General features: G+C 38.0%; 2 protein-coding genes across 3 annotated transcripts in view; one reads left to right on the top strand and one right to left on the bottom strand.

The window, feature by feature from the left end:
- Window positions 1-427: 427 nt before the first annotated feature.
- On the bottom strand, window positions 428-22,352 carry LOC124273061 (E3 ubiquitin-protein ligase RNF19A-like). The gene is given in 11 exon segments (XM_046708273.1): window positions 428-1,168; window positions 2,074-2,238; window positions 2,666-2,900; window positions 3,857-4,018; window positions 4,408-4,546; window positions 5,980-6,145; window positions 6,918-6,999; window positions 7,573-7,832; window positions 9,134-9,501; window positions 9,504-9,739; window positions 22,182-22,352. Coding segments are annotated over 10 exon segments (2,493 nt in total). The 5' UTR covers window positions 9,696-9,739; window positions 22,182-22,352; the 3' UTR covers window positions 428-444.
- A 170-nt stretch (window positions 22,353-22,522) lies between these two features.
- LOC124273059 (glucosidase 2 subunit beta-like) overlaps window positions 22,523-24,297 on the top strand; it is a 32,610-nt gene continuing 30,835 nt past the window's right edge. The window contains exon 1 of one of the 2 annotated variants that reach the window (XM_046708272.1): window positions 22,523-22,607. Coding sequence is in view for 1 of the 2 variants with exons in the window: in XM_046708270.1 (XP_046564226.1) it covers window positions 22,910-22,926 (17 nt within the window). In the remaining variant the exon portion in view is untranslated. Of the gene's footprint in view, window positions 22,608-22,678; window positions 22,927-24,297 lie in introns of those variants that run through there. The other variant, XM_046708270.1, reaches the window with a different exon arrangement.

The raw sequence follows: 24,297 nt of genomic DNA, 5'->3' as shown, positions 1-24,297 counted from the left end.
AAATATGCATCTACACTAGTATATATACTTGAGACTACAACATAAACCATTTAGTTAAGTGTGATAAGAAATAATTCAACTTAAATATCACCAGTATCCAACCTTAAGGAACAACATTGTGTTGTACCCATGATAATCACAGCCATTATATAGTGTTGACATCTCTTGTGACCATGGTTACCAGCACTGATACATGACAGAAAACAATATCAAAATTGCATGAGATTTCAGTTGTACAATTTGGTATGCAACTTTCATGCAAGTGAACACACCTCAAGAAAACCGGATGAAACTTTTAAGCCACAAGTTAATGAGGCAATTATCTTTAAAGAAAATAAACAAGCATTAGTGTGCAACCTAGAATCAAAAACTCAATTTCAATCAACACAAAGCACTGAAACCTCAATAAATCCCTATGATACACCAGTTTGAACAGAGGATATTTTATTTCATCTCTGTTGGAGAAAGACGACCATTGTTGTAGGCCAGCTCACAGCTGCGTCTACGCCGAATCATGGATGTAGTTTCGTCTGCTGAGTCTCCCGTTGAACAAGATGAGGTTGGCGATGGCTGCGGGAATGGCAAACAGCTATCACTCACTTTGGCTGACTGTGGAATCAAAGAAATAGCACTTTGTGAGCTGTCCGAGCCAGTGGATGGACGGTCCGTTTCCACCTCGGGTAGGTTCATACCACTCTTACTGCTGTCCTGGGAAGAACAACTGTCTAATCTCTCTGCATGGGCCCCTCCCCGAAAGTAGCCTCCATCACCTCCCCCTTCACTGCTAAGGACACTTTCCCTGTACCCAGAATCACCAGTAGAAGCTGCTTGCTCACACACTGTCACAAACGGCACTCTGATACCTTTGTCTGAGTCAGATTTGCTATTCATCTCCCCTTGATAATGGCCAGGAAGACTCTCTTGGGAATCAACATCCTGAAAACGTGTGCACTTGCGGCACTTCTGAAGCTTGACTTCATCGAAGGAGTTACTGACACTTCTGGAGAGTCCAGGTGAGTTTGGCTGTGAGGCGCTGAACTTGCGGGGACACTCGGAGTGTGACGTGTGACTCTTGTTGTCGGACGTACAGTCCTGGCACAGGGACACACAGTCATCTCCAGCGTGACTCTCACAGGGAGGGGAGGACAGGGAGGTGCTGTCCTTGTTGCTGGAAGACATACAACACATAAATAATCATCACTAGTCGTATTTCCTATCTGACGAATTGAGAGAAATTCAAACTATTTTAACAATTTGACAGATGCATGAATGAATGTTGGGCTAAAGGTTTATGGGTTTTAGGCTTGAGCAATACTTCTCTTGCATCTGGCTAGTACTACCCTAATTCACTACATAGCTGAGGGCTAGACTATCTCTTATCTGGGATCATGGCTTGACCAACCACAGATCACTAAGCTGCTGAGTGCTTGTACACAGGTAAAGCTCATCTATTTTATTCTGTTCACTTGAATCTTAATAGGAGACAGTTTGAAAGAATTGTTGGATATTTTTTCCCTCGGGTTCAGTCACTTCTTGGTACTTAACACTTCGGGCATACACTTCGTGGTTGGATTTATCACTACATACATTTTCACTTTTATTATCATTATCGTTACTTTCATCTTCTTTGTATATAACTACACAATGTCATGTTAATAGCCTTTCTCGTTGGAAACTACTTAACATGTAACATCCAGTTTTATTTCACCTTGCACAACAAATCCTCTTGTTTCTATCTGTTGCAACATGGCCAATTATTTTAATCCTGGAAACAACTTATGCTTCCAAAGAAAAACATTACACTGATTGAGAAGGATCCAATGAACGCCCTCTCAAAATTTCAAAACAATTTTATGTATGGTCCTAATTAACTTGTTGCAGGGGCCATTTTGTTTGTTTCACACTGAAAACTCTTCAGTGCTATATCCAGGTAACGTTGTACAAGTTCCGTGTTTGGTAGATCTGGACAGCTTTCAGTCATCAATAACATAATGATGAAATGATGAGACTTGTCCAAAGTTGACAGTAATGTTACACAGCTGTAAGTATTTGTCAGAGACTTTGTGTACCCACCTATAGCCTGCAATAGATCCTGCCAGTGCCTTTGTGCTGGCATCGTCATAGAAAGATACTGTGGCTGACTTTTCACTGAGGCTGATGTTGGCCGACTCACTGCTGAAGCTGGCTCTCTTACACTGAGACAGGTGGTTGGTGGAAACATCAGCCTGCACCTCCAGTCTAGGTCAAACATAGAAATGATGTACATCATTAGTGCCTTCTAAAGAACAGGCAATACTCAACTTCAGCATCATGGGCAAGGGCAACTGTCATATACATACAATGCATTACAGAAACTTCTGTCACTATAACTGAATTTCTGAAGTCCCAATTGTCAAACAGGTATGAGTGAAACTTGTTTTAGATGCAGTCAGAAATATTCAAGTAACATCACAGTAGCCTGTAAATAATCAAGTGTGAGCTATGCAAGCCTGTGTCTGAGCAACATTTAACATGCAATTCTAAGATTTGAAAACTCTGGAACCTAAGCAATCAACTCCAGTAACAAATGTGGGCTACTGGGAACCTAATTTGTAAAATACATCACGTGTACCAATATTTCAAAAACATTACTTTATTAACAAAACATCTGGAACATGTCACCTACTTGTTCTGGTATGTGGTGTATGTGCTCCCACATAATGAGCCGTTTAGACTTGAGCCAGCAATAGCTCTGTTGCTGGCGGAATCCCGGTCACTCTCATCTCGTATGCCGCCCACACGGTCCATGTGACTTCCGCTGGCACTCAGACTGTTGGTCATCCCCACTGATGCCTCACCGATACTAGGGGCGATGCTTGGGTTGGCCACATGGTGACCAGTCTCAACACTGTGGCTGTCTCCTGTGGCATGATGGAAATAACATGAAAATCCATGTAATGTTATTATTTAGTTATTTACCAATGCAATAAAACTTTCACAAGAAGACAAAGTCATCAATATCCCCCGCAATGGCAAAAATACTCTTCATGATTATGTCTACGAAGTCATATGTGAAATGTCAAATATTTAAGTGTATATAGAAAAGTGGAAGGAGAGTATTGAAAGGTTTTTAAAGTTCTGCTCCAAAAGGAGCACTATCACCAATTCAAACTCAGTCTAAGTCAAACTTGTTGCCATGGAAATGCCAAACCAATAGTTTAAGTCGAACTTGCAAAATAATTCCAAAACTACCAAAAGGCACCAGTACACCACCAGATCTATGTATGTGCCAAGTTTGGTGAAGAAATAGTGAACGGTTTTAGAGTTCTGCTCGAAAAGAGCACTACCACCAATTTCAGTCTATGTCAAACTTGTTGCCATGGAAACGCCAAAAATATTTTATTCAGAACTCCACAACTACCAAAAGGCACCAGGACACTTCCAGATCTATGTAAGTGCCAAGTTTGGTGAAGAAATATTGAACGGTTTTAGAGTTCTGCTCCGGAAAAGACAAATGTGCACGGATGGACGGACGGATGCACGCACGCACGGACGGAGTCAATTTTAATACCCCCGCAAAACGCGGAGGGGAGTCCATCACCTGACATATCTACTCCAACAATAGCAGATAAAGAGATGAGTTACAAACTGAAAGTATTCAGTATTACCAGATCAATAATAACAATCATGACACTGATCTGGATGAAAAGGTTAAAGTAACTAGCCAAGTCCTTGTTTCACATAAGCATGAGGCATGTTTCTCAATATGTTCCTAGTCCTACAACTGTTGAAACTCCCAAGATAATAGTTAAGCTTAAATCACTTTGTGTAATGGGGTCTTGACTGAGATATATCTGCCTACTATATTTCAGCCTACCTGTATCTGCATACTTCCCAGCCTGAGTACCCTCAGCCTCCTCGTCGAACTCGAAACGAACTCCGCCTGTGTTGGTGGTTGTAACTCCACAACCTCCACTCCGACAGAGAGAGATGGGAACCACTCCGTAGACATACGCCAACAGGATGGGAACACCAATACCTGAAGAATGAAAGGACAATCAACATTTCACAACATCTGTTCCACACCCGTGAAGGTCCGGGTTAGCATATTGATCTTCAGTAACCCATGCTTGTCGTTAAAGGCGACTAATGGGATCGGGTGGTCAGGCTCGCTGACTTGGTTGACACATGTCATCGGTTCCCAATTGCGCAGATCGATGCTCATGCTGTTGATCACTGGATTGTCTGGTCCAGATCGATTATTTACAGACCACCGCCATATAGCTGGAATATTGCTGAGTGCAGCGTAAAACTAAACTCACTCACTCACTGTTCCAAGAATGCACCTTCTACTATCTACATTAATGAGAAAAGACAGACATTTCTTCCAGATAGAAGTTTAAAAAAAAGCCCAAATTGCTAACATACCAACAGCCAAGCCTGCTATTATAGGAGACACCAAGATGGAGGCAGCCACACCTCCTGTAATGGCCAGATGGAGGCATGCAAACATCCCGATGATTTCGAAACGATGTTTGGAGGTGGAATTCTCGTATCGGGAATGAAGCTGGAAACAGGTATGCAAACATCCATCAGCTTTACACAACACAGATCTGATATCTTTGGGGGCATGATCTACTAGAAATGTCAATTCCCTAATAAAACTCTTTGAATAATATAATCATTTGACAAAAGCAATGATCAATGGTAGGGCTGGATATTGCCCTGATTCTCATATCGCGATATATTGCAATAATTTAAGAGATATTGCAATACATATTGTGATATATTGACTGAAATGTTTCTGTCCAAGCGCGTACATCATAAATTCATAATAGCTCTCTGTGTGCGACATCATCTTCTTTGTTGCTCTTACACTATACTTTCAGGCTACCCGTCATTTATGCCAATGGTTTACAGATAAATAAAGTAATAGAGAGCCTTAGTGTAGAATGTTTAACTGAAGTACTGTAATGCAACAAAGTTTTTGAGAACATAATGATAAAGGTAATAGTTTAACATGATTTTCATGGTGAGTGTGCACTTCCATGCACTATGTAATTATTGTTACTGCATGTCAGTGATTCATTCAGATTCAACTCCAACATAAACATATGTGTTAAGATGAACTATTGCAAAATGAAACAAAAACATGATTTAGGTGAACTACTTGAGCTTAAAATCTCATGTGACCTCCAGTAACTAAGATCCTTGACTAGAATGTCATTATACAGTCCTACAAAATGTGTAAGACTTTGGCCTGATGACATATGTCCCATTATGAAACAAACAAAAATAACAAAATAATGTGAAATGGTCTCTCAGAGCCAGAGGCTCTACTAACAGATCCAAATAAAAGATTTGTCAAATCTAAGAAGGGCATTTAGAAATGGAATGCATAAGAAAATCAAGATTTATGGATGTCAACTTCTTTATTGTGAATAACACGACGTTTCGGAGTGTATGCTTGATCCTTCACAACAAGAAGTTGCCATTCTTAACTCATGCTTCTCTCAAAAGATTGGTGCATTTGAGGTCACTTAATTCCTCCAAAACATCACATATTAAATCATTCAAACCACAAAACTTAAAGCATTTGGTAGAATATTTGGCACTTTTGGAGCAACTTATAAAGGCACTTCCACTTGGTAAATGTTACATGAAACCAACTGAAATAAAAGTATATTTGGCACTTTTAGAGCACATTTTGTTGCCGTGGAGGGCAAGGGCAGATAATTCAAAGGGAGCTAACTCTGGATGACCCAATATATTGCAGCATCTGAACCATATCGCGATAATCGTATCGTGAGATACTGTACCGGTAATATTGCACAGCCCTAATCAATGGTCAAGTAATCTGAGTCATGGACAATGTTTGAAACTAAGTGAGGGGGGCTAATTGTTTGCAGTCTAAGGCACCCTGAAGTTTTAACCTGTAGCTTTTGGGCCATGACAAAATGTCACTTCCTGCAGAGTTTCAACAAATAATGGAAAGATAGCTTACCTTCCTACCGACCCACACGGGATTCCTATGATCATTGCAGGCACAGCTATACCTGCCACCAAGGTAATACCTACAGGAGCGCCAACTAGGGTCCCCAGCTGCCACAGGATCTTCTTCTTCCTGCTCCAGGGCTTCTTCCCCCAGAATGTACAGCCAGAGGGACTGAAACATGCAGGAAGAAACAGTCAACATTGTTTGATATGTGAGCTCCTTCTCAGAATAACATTTGATATAGTCTTTGTATTCAATACAAATTTAGCACTTTGAAGAGTAGAACTTTGGCATGAATATACACCACCTAAAACATGTTGAACAACACCCACACTTGGAAGGCTGTACCCACCAATTGTGACAGATTAACAACTCCTAAGATGAAATCAAGTGTTCTATAACTTCTGTAGAGCAGTATGTATGGACAAAAAGTTGTAAAGTATAATTTGGAGGACATTAAACTGAAAATGTAAAGTTTCTTATAATGTGTGCTATGTTGGCAAAGTCGGGACCTTGAGCAGTGAAATCAGCTGCATGTAGGGCTGGCTATCAATATAGCTAATAGAGATCAATAACTGTTAATTATTTATCAATTCTCGATAAATATCGGAGAAGTAACTTTAGCAACAACAAAATTTGCCAGTAACCATCATATTTCACATCACTGGTACGTGGTGACATATTTATGCATGAATTACAAACAAAATAGCGCCCTGAACATAATTTAGAAGGAGTCCATGAATACAGACATAGCTTTGTGTATTGTGTGAGTAAATAAATACTCTATTTCATTACAATAGATTGTGTACGATATTATCAATGACAGAATTTTCATATTGATGATCATTAAAAATTCTTCCCATCGATGATATTTCCGATTATCATTCTCTTTAGCCAGCCCTAGCTGCATATATGTTTCAGGTGTTGGAAGCAAGCATGTCACCTGAGATAGTGCAGATCGGAGATTTCCTTCATGCATAGCCAGCAGAACTCTGCCCCACAATTATTTCGACCTGAGTTGTAGGCTTAAGAAAATACTCATTTTAAACTGACAAGGTCATATCTAACTGAGTAAAAAGATAAAAAACTAAGATATATGAAAAGGTATGATTCTGCATAAAAAACCCAAGCTATTTGAACTATAACATTTTGATCACTGCTACAATTTCTGTGACAAACAAGGCAACAGGATGTCATCTTTAGGACTGCATGGTATAAATAAATGTATATTGCAATACACTTTCCAAATAGTATACATTGTAACATTTTTTTTGTGTTTCGATATATTGGCCTAAAATATATAACAAGTTTTGTGATATTTGCAACTGTATATATTTTAATGCATCCAAAAGTTTATTAAAAATAATGCTTCTATTCAAAACTGATTCACGAAAAGCTTGAAATGGGGAAGTGATTTGTCTCACATGACATGCAAATGCTGGCAACTGACCATATATACTTCAGTGAAATATGACCTGCTTGTACAATCGGTGATAACAGCTGTCAAACACTTTAGCAACTCCATGCAATATCAACTGTAATACAAATACCTATTTTGCAATATATTATAACTAACTAAATTATTTTTGCCAGTACACAAATCTAGTCATCATCATCTAGGGTCCTAGATATATAACAGAGGACCAACTGATCCACCAACTCACTCTGTGATCCAGACTCATTACTGTAGCTGAGTGAAGATGATCGTATATTGGGGGACCTCTCTGCCCTGGCCGTGTCACACGTCTGGTTGGGGTGCCAGTGCTGCTTGCAGTGGTAGCAGAAGAAAGTGTTGCAGCCAGTCCTCTCACACTTCAACTTTGGACACCCTGCACAACCGGTGGCAATCACTGCGTACCTGAAAATGTCAGTGTGCTGCTGGTAAACAGGAGTACGAGAAGTTCTTAATAGCTGAATCAATTATTAACACTGCCAGTGTTTCCAAACTTGTACAGTGTTTAATGATATGACACACAATGAACCTACACAGCACTTAGTCAATTCAGATAGTTATCAGCATCTAAAACACCAGCTTCTTTAATGATACTGAACATGAACTGATAAAGAACTCTCCTTTCGCCACAACTGCTTGCAATGTTGATGACAATTGCCTATGTAGTAAGGGACTTGACTGCACTTGATCTTTGGAGTGAATCCCATTTTAATCTTTCAAAAACATTGCGTCCAGATATTCAAGCTGGCACTGTTTACAATATATTAGGAACTGACAGTTCAGCGATATTTGAGAACTATGACCATTCAGTATTTAGTTTGAACCCTTGGCACAATATATGAATAGTGAAACATTAGAATAAGTTATGTCCTTATGATTACGTCATCTGAAAGGGGGTGGGTAGTGTCTCCAAAACAAGCTCCTTCAGTAAACATAAAGGGGGGAGTCACTTTACAAGCGATTGTAGTTTCAAATTGCTTCTTTATGCACTTTAATATCTAAGTTTGATTCTAGTGGACTTCTGCTTATTCTAAACACACAAACTGTTTCTTACACATTTTGTTTCCTGACGTTCGTGATGGATTTATTGCAGATTTTGCATTTTTATGCGGTACTATTCTACTAAGATAAACAGTCAAGATCGTGAGGCTGGAACATAGACAAAGAAATTTGCTTGAGGTTGATAGATGATGTGTAGAAAATTCTAGCACGACATTGTGTGATACTCGATTCTGATTGGCTTAATCATATTGACTTTAAAAACTATTTGACACATCATTCCTTATAATTACATACATGTTATTTGCATTAAAATACTTAAATAACATCAGTAATAAATATGATCTTCATTAAAACAGTTACTGTTATTAACTTGTATTGTGCAGTGATCTACTGGTGCATATTTCAAATAACTGTGTAGTTTTCCTCAACTTCAATCCACTAACATATTATAACTTCTTTCAATACATGTTCAAACCTTCCTGATATTAACTGGTAAATTGCTGTCACTTCCTATATCTAGTTTCAATCTCATTCTTCTAACACAAACTTTTTGCGAAACCAGAAGTGAAATGGACAAAATAATGTTACAAGGTCTGTGATAAGATCATGTTCCCATTTCCTGAACCGACCCAGGGGATTGGATGTGGACATGCTTGTCCCTCTGCCTTTTCAGATGTGAACTTAAGTAACATGGGATGACCTACCCACAGTCTGGTGCTGGACACCACCTTGCATCAGGATCCATGGCTAGGACACGCCGTAACATGAAGTCCTCGTACTTCGTCATGAGAAGCTCATCCCGAAGGATCATCTGGATGTCATTCGGGTGGAATTTCTCTGCACATTCTGGACATGCAATATTGATACGACTCTCAGAGATCTCAATCTGCAGGTACTGCTTCAGACAGTCACGACATGATCTGTGGTGACAAGTCATGATTTCGGGAAAGTTGTCCAGATCCTGATCCACCATGCAGACCGGACATTCTCGGCAGTTGTCCTTCCTCTTTGACTGGGCCACTGCAGTGACACTGGGGGAGGGCACGGCACTATAGGCAATGGGGGAGGTGGAGGCTCAGTCACTACATTCAGACTCGTCTCAGATCGAGCTGAATCCGAGTCCAAGCTGGCATGTGACTTTGACCGATCACGAGGTCTCCGTACATGAAATATTCTCCTTAGGGAAAATGTTGAGCCCTTCCGGTGATCAGACCCTTTGGAAGTTCCAGAAGAGGTTGAGATAACTTCACTGTCTCGCTTCTTCATGGCTACGTAAAGACAGGATATGGAGGGATATGAAGTTCAGATTCCTAAAAGAAGAGACAAACAGCAATTTAGCAAAACATCATATGCAGGATATAATATATCTTGAAACAATGAAAAGAAACTGCAACATATAGATAACAAATAATATGTAGTCTGAATTTCTGAAGGAACATTAACAAGCTGTAAAATGAAAATCAATGAATCTCATTTGTATACGAATCAATGTGGGCTGAACCATATTCACCATTAAAACATGACATTTTAAGAGACAAAGCATGAATTAACTTGATTGTGAAGGTGAATACCTCTGAATATTAAATATACTGATATCATGCTGACAGGATTAAGCACGAGTGCCATAACTCTGACATCCCATATAACACAAGCTGAGTAACCAGCTGGTAGCTTGGAAACAAGCCCACATTTAACAAAGGGATGATAAAACAGCTTAAGGATTAAAACTGTGTGTGACTCCAGCACTATCTCTGTGGATTTGTACATGAAAGGGATCCAGAATTATTTTACAAATGTCTGAAACCAAAAACCACCAGTCTATGTATTGTTCAAACACAGACTTTTCAGAAGATCAGAATACTAATCATATATATACATATACATTTTGACCATTTCCTGAATTCACAACGATACATAAACATATTAAACAATATTTAATTCACAACATATTTCACGGTTTATATTAACTTGAATTTTGTTTACAAAAATTGCTTGTTGAGCATGTTTACCAGCAACCCTATGGCAACATGACACTGACGTCCATGGGATGGGCCTGTCCTGTTCAGAATTACATTAACTGTGCACCAACTGTTAGTGACACGGTCAAGCTGAGTGCAAACACAACACAGCTTGTAACAGTGTTTGGCTACAACAAATCACACCTACCTCAGATTCTATTAATAGCAGTACAGAACATGCATACACAATTGTCGCAATCATCTACTAGCTTTGACAAACAAGACATAATGTAATTAACTCTGTCATAATATCAATAACATCTAGTACACAACAAACTCTAAATGTCATCACACAAGCATGGCTGTCATAACAGTCAAAGTAAACTGTTGATCATTGCATAACAATTGTTCTGTAAATACCAGTCTTATATCAAATGAGAGGTATTTTTTCCTAATGGATGATTAACTATCCCTAGCCCAGGACTGGAAATACAAATCGTTACAAAGCATGATTGAATAGATCTACATGTAATCACAATTATCACCTAGTTCTATCACCTGAACAGGGAACACCCAAATCCTGCATCTCATGTTCAGGGCCCTTGCCATCATATACCAGATCAAACACAACACTCTAATTAGGAAACCATGAACAATTGTTGGCTTAGAAGATCCAACATGCCACAATATTAACCAATTGCCAAAGCAGAAATAATCCTACTTCAAACATGCAAGCAAATAGTGGTAACATGCATATACTGATGTTTGTTTTGACCTGTATGTATTTAATTACATAACAACGATGATACTACATTCCTTGTAGCATTCATGACTTCGACACAATGACGGGCAATGCTCATGGCAAGTACTGTAATTGTATATATTTTCACGGGGTGCAATTTTCGCGGAAAGTTCACAAAAGACCTGTTAGCGCAGTTGTTTTTCCGCATTTCAAACACCTGAGTGATGGTATCCATCACAAAGTTTTCACAACCGATAGACATGCAATGATCAAAGCTAGCCGCCATAATTGAATCGTGTTTACTAAAACAATCACAGAGAGAGGTGGGATTATACTTATGTCAACATGACAACACCTGTCCCATATGCGAGATTAACTGACAACGAATTAAGGAAGAGTGTATACCAGTTCTTACAATAATTAAACATAGAAATCATAAAGTAGTGTTTGTTGTTTATGAACACATGTTGTTCACATGGCCAAATCACTGATTGGCTGCATTAAACAAATTGCATGTTGTTCCTACTTGTGTATTTGTCTGAATTTTGTCATGATTTGACCATGAATATTTCGCTTGGTATGATTATTGACACACGATCTTTTTGCGCTAAAAGCGCGAAAATTAATCACATGCGAAAATAACTATGATTACAGTATCACATAACTGTCTGAAGTAGTCCTGTTCTGATTCACTTGTGTGTCGATGAATCAAACAGTATCCCTTCATCAATACAATTCATTATTTGTGGACACTTGAATTGAATATTTATGTATATTTTCAAGAGAGTGTTTTACTTGGAACTGGTTTGGTGTTTATCTAAGATTATCAAAACTGAACATATCAAAGCCATGTTGTAGTGGAACTTAGGCTATAAGAGGCATTGTTTGCGATGCATGGCTCTTTTGCTTTACAAAAATTATTGAAATGTTTCAATCCAAGCAATTTCATAACAAGTTTGTTATTTCCATTCATTGATCTTAAACAGAAAGTATTCATGGAATTGAATAATTATTCGTATTCATTACTATATTTGTAAAACATTGTATTCAACTGTTCGTTTCATAGTGCATTTGTTGCAGCACAAGTGTGAATATATTTCTAATTCAGGGTTTCATCATAGTAATGTTTTGTCCTTGTAAGAACATTTTATGAGTACCTATGATGAGTAATCACCTGTACAAAAGATATAACTGAACCAAAATGAACACTGACCTGAAACATACCTACCACTTCAAAAGCAATCTGACTGGTTTGAAGTTGTTCTACCAGGTTATGTTTCATTTTCACTTTCTGTTTTGTGAATGATGTTGCTTTAAAAATAGATAGCTTAACATCAATGACTTGATGCACGAGCATGAAACAATATTGTGTAGTACGTTAGGGATTTATCTAGGTTTACTCATTATCCATGGCCAGTGCTCGTCCTCTAAGTCTAAGGCTTGGTTCAACGCAGCAATTTCTATAGAAGCAAACTTTGCTGCAAGGGTTAGAACAAATTGTATCTAAAACCATAAATGTATCATATACATGGACATATCAAGAATAATACATTCTATGTTATTTGAGTTGCAGCGTTTACTATTTATATCTTGAAAAATATTCTAGCACGACATTGTGTGATACTCAATTCTGATTGGCTGAGAGCTCATCGAAACCTTACTTAAATGGCAGTTTAAGGACCGCTAATTACAGCGACCGATTCACGGAGTATGAATACAATGAACTCTACCCTTTTGTTTGTAAACAAACATGTTGGACATAGGCGATTTCTACCTCGGCAGCATCTTTGATGTTTTTGAAGTAAAAAGTGAATGGATTGAAGAAGATTTTCTTGAGTCTAATCCCACTGAAGAAAATTAGAAGCAGGAAAATTCGTCAGCAGCGTAAAAGCAGCAGTATTCCGCCATACTTCAAACCAGGTCCAGATCTAGCATACATGACATCAACAACAGACGTGAGCACACGTCCTAACCTGTCCGCTTCGTCCCGGACGTAATGCCCAGTCCTTCCACTTCCACTGTCCATGTTTCCCACATAAAAGCTGGCATGTCACTGTTTTGTCAGGTCTTTTCCAAATTGGGAATAGTAGCGTGGTTATCAACAATTACTTCCGTGAATATAGTTAGAGGCGAGTTCACAGCTTGAATTGGGGTGTCGATTGCCATACAATAGGGGAGATTAATAATTTACTTGAGTGAGTGAGTTTAGTTTTACGCCGCTATATGGCTGCGGTATGTAAACAAGAAGACAAAGTCATCAATATCCCCCGCAATGGCAAAATACTCTTCATGATTATGTCTACGAGTTATGATTATGTCTAATATTTAGGTGTGTATATAGAAAAGTGGAAGGAGAGTATTGAAAGGTTTTAAAGTTCTGCTCCAAAAAGGAGCACAACCACCAATTTCAGTCTAAGTCAAACTTGTTGCCATGGAAACGCCAAACATATTTTATTCAGAATTCCAAAACTACCAAAAGGCACCAGTACACCACCAGATCTATGTATGTGCCAAGTTTGGTGAAGAAACATTGAACGGTTTTAGAGTTCTGCTCCGGAAAAGAGCACAACCACCAATTTCAGGCTAAGTCAAACTTGTTGCCATGGAAACGCCAAAAATATTTTATTCAGAATTCCAAAACTACCAAAAGGCACCAGTACACCACCAGATCTATCTATGTGCCAAGTTTGGTGAAGAAACATTGAACAGTTTTAGAGTTCTGCTCCGGAAAAGAGCACAACCAACAATTTCAGGCTAAGTCAAACTTGTTGCCATGGAAACGCCAAAAATATTTTATTCAGAATTCCAAAACTACCAAAAGGCACCAGTACACCACCAGATCTATCTATGTGCCAAGTTTCGTGAAGAAATAGTGAACGGTTTTAGAGTTCTGCTCCGGAAAAGACAAAAGTGCACAGACGGACGGACAGACGGACGGAGTCCATTTTAATACCCCGCAAACGCTGCGGGGGGGATAATAATCGAGTCTGGACCAGACAATCCAGTGATCAACAGCATGAGCATCGATCTGCACAATTGGAAACCAATGACGTGTCAGCCAAGTCAGCGAGTCTGACCACCTGATCCTGTTAGTCGCCTCTTACGACAAGCATGGGTTACTAAAGATCAATATTCTAACCCGGACCTTCACGGGTAAATTTGCTGAGAAAAATCAAATAATTGTTCTTGCTCACATTATATACTGTATATTATTAAACCTACTAGTATTTATGCTACTTGTTACAAATACAAGCATATTGGTTCCTGAAATAAAGCATTTATGTTGTTGAAAATGTCTTATTTTGTTAATTACACAACCTGTCCCTCAACAGGACGATTCAAAGCGATTTCCAGGGAAAGAAATGCAATTTTTTTTAGGGTGCCATAGGGCACCAGAGAGATAATGTAGATGAGCTTTTGTAAAAGAAAGTGTGCCTATACCTGTTGATGATCCAATTATATTTAAAACATCACAACGATTATGTCATTTCAATGTATTGTTTAATAATAAGTAAACATCATGTAAACCTGTAAACCTGAGAGCTGGATTTCTTAACACTACCATGGCTGCAAGAACAGTTTATTTGTTCTGGACCCATAAACCAGTCCACAAAGTTCGATAACATTCAAAATGTGATTTCCTGTCATGTGCAATGACATTCAAAATGGCCACGCCCATGTTAAGATGTGAGTGCCAAAGGTAAGTCTGATAAGGTGCAAAAATAGATTTTGAATAATTGGTCAAATTTATTGCATTTTCTATAAAATGAAGCATAGTATTATTTTTATAACAGTAGTCATGCCACCATATCATGTTCCATGGCATGCAAATTAAGCACTATTTCTATCTCTGTTTGTCAATCGTGAAAATGTCATGTTGGCATATAATAGTCAGGCTACAACAAATATGAGTTTTAATGCATCAAACTATGGCATTTACTAATATGAATCAATTTCTGTTGACTAACCTTTTTTCTGTCATCAGTGCTGGTAATTTGAATATGGTTCATGTAAAAAATTGGGGATCCTTCCAGTCACTCACAATTTCAAAGAAATTAATGTAAACAATACTGAATGAAATTTTGAAAAAAAATACTTACAACATATTGCAAACATCAGTCTAGATATGACGACCAACATGTGTAATAACAGGATCAAACTAACACTGGAGATCTCATGATACCCTCACATCATCCAGCATGGCTGCTCTGGCAAGTGGCACAATATAGTGTGTATACGGAACAGATGGTAATTGAAATTCACTGTCCAGATCCAGAAATGGCTAAGCGGGCTTCTACTGTAACATACAGCTTAAACGTCTACAATTTCCATCATCCTACACTACATCCTGTTATTGTTTAACATCAAACAGACTCAGGTGGCAGGTGAGTGCCAGTTTCTATCCACTTCCCACACTTTAAAAAAAAATGATGTAGTCATGAGCTTATCAAAAAACACTAAAGAACCAGACCTCGGGCATTCTGGTTATCTGAAAAACAATGAATCATTTTTCACACCTTGATTAACATCCTGATACAGATGACAACACTAATTGATTGTCTATCCTCAAGCCAAAACACTGACTCAATCAACCAACTGGCAGCATCTCTTCTCCAGCTGTGGATCAGAACTGATATGTCAGTTTTGTCTATAACAGCAAAACTGCAATCAATGTTTATTTCTTTTTCACAAACAGGCATTACAAATTCCTTCTCTTTACTTGCCAATGGCCCGGTCATCATAAGTTCCAAGTGCATACATAGACGTTGTGTTTAACAATCCTTGTGACAAATGATGTCATGCCAGGGAAAATGAGTGAGTGAGTGAGTGAGTGAGTGAGTGAGTGAGTGAGTGAGTGAGTGAGTGAGTGAGTGAGTGAGTGAGTGAGTGAGTGAGTGAGTGAGTGAGTGAGGAGTGAGTGAGTGAGTGAGGAGTGAGGAGTGAGTGAGTGAGTGAGTGAGTGAGTGAGTGAGTGAGTGAGTGAGTGAGTGAGTGAGTGAAGGTTAACGCCTTTCAACATTGTTCCAGTCTTCTCGTGGATAACAGATGCCATTGTTATGCTTCCAGATTGTCAGCACCATAGTAGTGCATCTCTGGGTTTCATGTGTCCAAGACCTACATCATTCCAACAAGCTTTCCTCCAACAAGCTGTAAATGACATACAGATTAAAGCAATGTACTGTTAAACCTAATTCACACAGTCATGAACATTTTAGAACAACTGAATGTGTGTTATTGAACATAATTTCAAATAAACTACTGCTTCTGTTGTTAAAAAGCCTTCTTTACCTTGGTCAACATGTCCCTGTGAAATACATTCCAAAAACATCTAAAATAATGTATACACTACCGTTTGAGTGTGTCGACAATGCCAAGGATTGACATGAATAAACATCTCTTTTTACTATTATTATTATATTATTATTATAGGATAGTTATATTGCGCACATATCCACGCACTTGTGCATGCTCAAGGTGCTGGTTAATATACAACTCTTGCAGCCCCTACCGAGTTATTGTGACTTTCTCATCCTAACAAGGTACCAATTCACAGCTGGGTGGGCTGGGACACATAGTCACAGTACTTTGTCTAAGTTCACTGCACGTTGTTGTACCCACAACTGGGTGTTTGCACGCATTCATGTGGCCACCATCTGGTCATATACCAACGGATTCGTGGGTTCTTTTAAGTGCCCAGGGTTGTGTACTGTACACTAGGGGTTGTGACAACACGGAAAGAGTCTGTACACAAAGTTGACACCAAGGTTTTCACACCTGGTCACAGGTGGGCCCGAACCCGACACCTCAACCTCGGTGGATCACTAGCCTGGCACCGTAGCCAGCTCGCCCACCTTTTTACCATGGTCACATATGGTGTGCAATAGGTCACTATTCACAACTATGAATGGCAAAAACTTAATGTTAAGTGCAACAAGTTTACTAACAGTGCATATACATGTCTGACTGCAAGTTTGGAAAGGCCTTTTATAATCTGAACTGTTACAAATGTGTTGCAAAAAATCAAGAAAGCAGCCTCATCGAATTCTTGTAACAATTCACTGATTGGTGCCTAATATTTATGCTCAGTGGGAAATCTGGTGCATTTACATAGAATAGTTTATTTTACAGTACAACCAGAAATTATTGAGAATTTAAAGATTTTTTTTTTTGTTTTTTAAAAAAAATTCACTCATTACTCACTTATTAAATGTGAATATTAGCAGAACATAACTCCAGATTCAAAGACAGGTGAACTGTTAGTATTTTGTCAAGTCACCATGGGCAGCAATGCAGGCTTCAGTGCGGCGGGGCATACTACTGATCAAATAAGTTAGAAAGTCGTGGTCCATGCTGTCCCAATATCGGACCACCTCTTCTTTCATTTCAGCAATATTTGTCAGATTTTTCTTATTGACACTTTCCTTCATAAGTCCCCAAACATTTTCTATTTGATTAGGTCAGGGCTATAGCTTGGCCAATCTAATAATGTCATATTTTGGATCTGAAACCAGGCCTGTGAATGCTTTGAACAATGTTTTGGGTCATTGTCCTGCTGGAAAATCAAAAAAATTTCATTGAACACGTGAGCAGATGGAAGTAAATGTCCCTCGAGAATATCTGTGTACCGCTCACTGTTCATATTCCCTTCAAATACACAGAGGGGCGTTGCCCCTAACACAGATATGCCACCCCACACGTTAAATTTCAGACTGTACTTTGGGTGCTGATACAAAAGTTTTTTAGTTTGTTTGGTCCAGAATTTCAGTGTATTAGGAAACAGCCACACACAACTTTCATCTGAGAAAATCACAGTGTCCCAGTTAAAATTTCTATGCTGTAAGCACCAGTTCAACCTTCGCTCCTTTTGTTCAGGTTTCATGATCGGCGATGGAATTCCTTGACTTTTCTGCAAACCCATTGCATGCAGCTCAGTTCTAATTGTCTCCTTACAGACAGCCACAGTTCCTCTATCAATCATATCCAGCCTTACGTTTTCTAAAGTCCTTCGTTTGTTTTTAGAAACAAGAATACCAAGCCGCCTCCTGTCACCGACAATCAATTTTCTGGGCCTACCTGCACCTCCCTGGCGCTCAATGCCATTCCCATTTGCAATATTTTTCAAAACATGATAAACAGTGGACAAAGGGATGCCTGTTCTACTTGAAATCACTTTAGCTGATCTGATGTCCTTGTTATAATACTCTAAAATCAACTTCCTCTTCTCTAAATCATCCATACTGAGGATCACTGAAAATGTCGTCTGCTAGTAAACAAAGGGGGATAACTCTTCACAAACTAATGAAAAAGGATTAACGGAGTTGTCTCTCTTGAATGAAACCAAGCACTTGATAGCTGCCTGGTCAAGGTTGTTTATACTAGAAATCCAATTAAACATATTCCTAAAATTCTCAATAATTTCTGGTCATACTATATATCATAATGGGAGTCAATGATGGTCTATAAATAACTCAATACAGCCGCTTCAATTACTGAATGAAAACGTCTTGATTTTCATGATACAAGTAACAAATGGTCCAATCAGAAAACAGCTTACACATTTTTGCAAATATGGTAATAATAGTTCTGATAATGCAAAAGATGTTTCTTCTTCAAATTTCCCTGGTATAAAGTAAGTGAGTGAGTGAGTTTTACTTAGCATAATTTCAGCAATATCACGACTGGGGTCACCAGAAATGGGCTTCACACATTGTGCTCATGTGGGAATCGAACCCAGGTTATCGGCATGACGAGCAAACCCCTTAACCACTAGGCTAGGCAAATTTACAGTTTTCATAATTTGATAAATGCAAATGGATTTGTCAATTTTTGTCACTTATGTAAAATTTTCCAACAAGATGAAGACATGCATATGTTGAAAAAGGCAAAATACCAGTATTTTTCCAACATGTTGTCATAAATATTTATTACTATTCCATATTGCAGTATACCGGTATACGAATAACTAAGCCACACACAGCATGTTTGGGCATGATGCCTTGGGCAGTGAGAGAGGCAGAAATTTTAAAGGATCCTGGCTTGATAACAAAACATGGTTGTAGCATAATTCAGAGAGAAATACTACACATCAGCTTTGTATAATTCATGTTAAATATATTAAATCGTAATTTTGGAAAGTGTACCTTGAAGAGACATGATAACGACAGTGATCACAAACAAGCTGTGATGTTGTCACTGCAATATGTTACATCTGTGAAAGTTGCCTTACGAAATATTCAGTGTATCGCTAATGATACTAGTTGATGGTGACTTTGCACTTACATATCAGATTTTAAGTTTTATAAGCGTGGACCCAAAAGATTTTAAAATATCCCCCATGAATTTATGTTGAAGGGGCCACTGTTCCTAATTGTTCATAATTATGACAGAACACTGAAAGATCGAGACTAACATGGCAATATTATGAAAATACTTTGTTAAAGCTCCCTTGATATATATATTTATCATCTGACAGGGCTATAGATAAAATTTTGGGTCATTGAGTTATGAACTTGCTTGTGTTCATCTCAATTGGGTATACTAATTTTCCTTTGAGTAACCAATTAGTTGTACCCACCTCACTCAAACTCAATTGGGTATTTTGCCATTTTCCATTAATTGTAAAAATATAATAAAGTTTAAATGTTATTTATATTGTATCTGTAATATTAGAAACGATAAGAAAGACTGAAAGTTGCCAAGTTCACGTGTTGAAATAGAACCTCTGAATATACCTGTTATTTTATCTATGCAGCTAAGATTCGACATACTTGTGTGTACGCATGTAAGATAAATTTTATTGAGCATTTACAAAAATTCAAGCGTACTTGTACGTAATAGACTTGATAAGAATTGAGTTTTCACATAAATATTTGCGTATTTTATGCAGATACGCAGCTTATCTGTACCTCTGATCTGATGGAGCGTGTTATTAGAGCAATAAAGCAATCTGATAAACTTGATATCCAAATCTGACAACTATGCAAATTACATCAATCCATGAACTACTTTCACAAAACTCCATACACGCCATGCAAATCCTAAAACGTTAACATTTCATTAATGACGTCATTGCGAGTTTACATTGCGTGGACGAGTTTGTAAACAAACATGGCTGCCCCCATTCTCAAAATTTGTGATTCTATACAAATTGATGACAGAGGTTCTTGAGTCGTTACTGCAGTAATTGACTTTGGAAAACATGAAACGGAGAACTTCGTTCAAATTGAAGGTATGGGTTATGAGGCACGAGTGAAAGGCGATCGTCAAAGAAAGGTACCAACCAAGGATTATATTTGTGAGGTCATAGATATCTGTGCACATTCCACGAAGTTTAGTTTCATGATTTGTGGCAACTGAAATCACATTTTATTAAAATTATAAAGTAAGAGTGACATTGTGTATGATAAATAGGCTATCACACTCTTGTGATAACCTATATTTCTTTGAATTTGTATTAAATAAGTGACTAGTCGCAAGTAAAGTTCTGCTACTTTCGATTTGGTTCCTCATTTTTATCCTATATTTGTCTTTTAACGTTCATTAAAAATTGGCTGTTGAATTTTCTGATCCAACAGTGTCTAATTTACTTTTCAGATGAAGTGGGACCTGGGCCCATGGTTACTTTAACTAGTGGGACATTTGCCATTGTAGGTGGGTCATCAGAAAAAAACAAGGGAGACAATGCATTCAGTCTGCAATTTTAATGAAATTGTCATTCAGTTCAGCTGTTCAGTTGTACCAATTAAACTGTTAATTTAAACACTGTTGATTTGGCCATAAAAGTTATAATCTTCGAACTCTGTCTGTTTTAATTTTGAGTTAGTAAAAATAGAACACAGTTACAGTCACTTTGGTAATACGGAGCAGAAGGTAAGTTTATGGTCGGCACTATCAGTGTGTCTCTTGAGCGTGGAAGTACAGAAATGATCAGTTCCATCAGTGAAAACATTGTTTTCCATTTTTCAGACAAAGTGCACAGGTCATTTTGTTTTTACACTCTTTATACAGAACCCACAGATACAAACCTTGCCATTTCGTTTGGAACGAACGGGTCGATGTCTTGCTCTCAGTTTCAGCATAGGTCAGCGTGTCATTGGCATTTGATGGTTCCGTTTCAATTACTGAATTAGAACTGTAATCACTTGACTTTGCAACGGTTTCGGCATTTTCTCTATCAGTTTTGGTTTTTTGTTTCGAAAAAAGAATGTATTCGCGCCTGCTGCTTGACAGTAGCAGACGACTTTTCTGAGACCGTACACCACTGCTGTGGTGCGTATCTGCTACGTTTTCTAAATTATTTCCTACTGTATCGTGCTTATTTTATATCCGTACATATGCCGATACGACCCTTATCTGGAGCCCTGCATTAAATTAGAATACATATGCTTCTATATGAGCACCTCAGATTTTGCTGTATATTCAGGTTATGCTTTTGAAAAAATGCTCAATTAAGTTTTGGGTTTTGAAATAGTGGTTTGAGTACTTGTAAAATTCCAGGCATTATTTCTCACCCGAATTTGTTTCCCTTCAAATGAAAAGAGGAAAGGAAGCAGGTTGCATTTACATGCACACAATAACTGGGGGTTGGTCGTGATTGAAATAACCAAGTACATATGATGCATACTAGACAGTTAAAAGGTAGCACTGCCTTTTAAGGACTAATTAATACTCCTGGCAGCTTTGAATCAGTTTGCCAGAAAACTGCGACAAACCCAACAAATGAGACAGGCTGGATGGCTTTTTGATATAAATCATGACTAAGGTATAACTCAACAACTGCAGAAGTCATCTTTGCCTTTACGTTTATCACTGTGTATTTTCGATCAAGATTTCCAAGATGTCAAAATTTAAGATTTCAAGATAACCATTTTTCTTCACGTGTAGTTTTCATTTCATTTCCTAAACAACAACATATGGAAAAAATTAACTTTTGTGGTCCACAAACAAAAGAGATTTCTCATATTTTGCATTTGACAGATTTTGGGCGTATTGCGGAAGTTTGTTTTGACAACTCTCTTCAGGGGTGTATTGTGTACGTACAAATCTACTTACCCCTTAATAAAGTTGGAATGTTGATCATTTGATTCCCTGTATTGAAATTAAATAGTCGTCATAATGGAACACATCTTAAAGCCATCTCGGCCTCAGCATACGAAATCTTACATTCCGAAATTGAAACCCGACCATTTTCTACTGTAATGGCCGACAGATTCGTTAACCGGAAGGGAAGAAGAAGCAATCCGTATCTTATTGAAAACTGAGTTAGATGAAACAATGTTACCTAACTATCATTTAAAATACACCCTCGTGTTGATTTTGGAATTAATTTTAGAAAGTATGACCCATAAATGAAACAGCAAAAAGATATCACGTGATAAATTTTTACCCTCGAAGAGTCATGTGACTTGTACCGCATTCAAAATGGCGACTACAATGTCGTCCCTGGGCAGGAAAAGCAGACCTTTGGATAAAACACAAGTACAAACCTATTCTTTTATTTCTTGAAATGAAAATCTAGATGCGTGATGAATTTAATTTGGGCCTATAGTTGACATGTCAACTTTCATATTAAAAACTAAGTTAGGAATTACAGTATAAATTACATATGGCATAAGGGTTTACTGTATTATGTATTCACTACAATAACGTGTGCGGTAGATTAATTACGATACAGTAGACTAGTCACAACCATAAACCGCCCTCTGTCACAACGTGACACTGCTTCAAAACCACGTGTTGTGTTTTTGTGATGTTGAAAGTGCTTACTTCCAACCCTAGAAATGAAGGAACATAAAAGGTAAATAGATATAAGTACTTTTATTACAAAACACTCATAATTTTGAATTTAACAGGATACAGTTAGCTATTTTACATATGTTCCTCCCAAAAATGCTCCTGCTTTTCTAAATCCTTGTGCATGTTGTGTATCCAATTTGAATTTCCTTACCTGGTTCTCCTTGCACAACCCTGCTGAGTCGACTAGTACTTTTAGTGACAGATTTCTCAAAAGATTTCTGAACCATTAAAAGGTGTGATTTCAAACACAGGTCACATTGTAGGAAACAGGTCATAATCCTAAAGCATGTTACGAAATTCTAAAGTTCTATGATAGTAATGGTAAAGCAAATTGGGTAACAGCCGGGTTGGTATGTTATAATATTGTTTATAGCAGTGTATGAAATAAGCCAAAAACTCAGCCAGCAATTAGGGCTGGTAACTTCAAATTGTTACCAGTCCAAAATGGACTTTACGAGACCAAACAACAAGATATGGTGAATTTACTCAAATTTACGAACAAATTTACCAGACCATCGGGCTGGCTAGCTGTCAATTTAGACCGTTCGTCAGAAAGCTAGCCCGTCTCAGGCGGTCGGACGGGCCTTATTTCATACACTGTTTATAGTCTTTTCTTATGTTTGCATATCCCAGGATTTTGGCAATTATGATATATTTATGCATACCTTTTTGCCACGCTGTCAGGATATACAATTCTAGGATTGGCATGGTAGCTATCGAGAAGAAGTGATCTCTCCTTTTATTTCAGCTTTAAATCTTTGTTAGACACAGAAAGATATGTCATGAAATTGTTTAGTCATATACATGTATGTATTACAAATATTTTGTTATTTAGATTCTAGTCACACAAATTAAGCATTTGTAAATCAGGTACAATAATGATATTGATACTGACCAACTTTTATTCTCTAATTGTACTATGAGTGTTGCAGAAGATGAGTACCACTTTGTAGTAGTTTGTCCACATTGTAAGAATTTACTTGTAAGACTGGGCAACTTATCTCTCCATATTATTTCCCATTTCCTACAAGGGTAAAATTGGATCAATTGTTAACGTCTAACAATCCCGAACATAAAAAATCTCTCCATATATTTGAAAAGAACCAACATGAACTGTCATACGTACAGTATTGAACTGTACTTTCATGTGCTTTTGGCCTTGAGGCCTCATCACAGAATAAACTTGTCTCTCTCTTGTCTCTGTCTCTCTGATTTCAAACACGTGGAACAAATTATAGATTGTAAACAGAGATCACCCAACTGTGTCATCGTGACTTGAAATATCAGAACTGATGTTAAAAATACAGTCTGACACATAATCAGAATAACAGTAGGTGAACTGTGACCACTCAGTCTGGATGAAGAATGTGCG

The sequence above is a fragment of the Haliotis rubra genome, unplaced genomic scaffold (assembly GCF_003918875.1).
Source record: "Haliotis rubra isolate DU_JTF1 unplaced genomic scaffold, ASM391887v1 Scf176, whole genome shotgun sequence".
Lineage (NCBI taxonomy): Eukaryota > Metazoa > Mollusca > Gastropoda > Lepetellida > Haliotidae > Haliotis > Haliotis rubra.
Note: the sequence above shows the minus strand (reverse complement) of the source record. Positions and strands in the feature narration are given on the sequence as shown.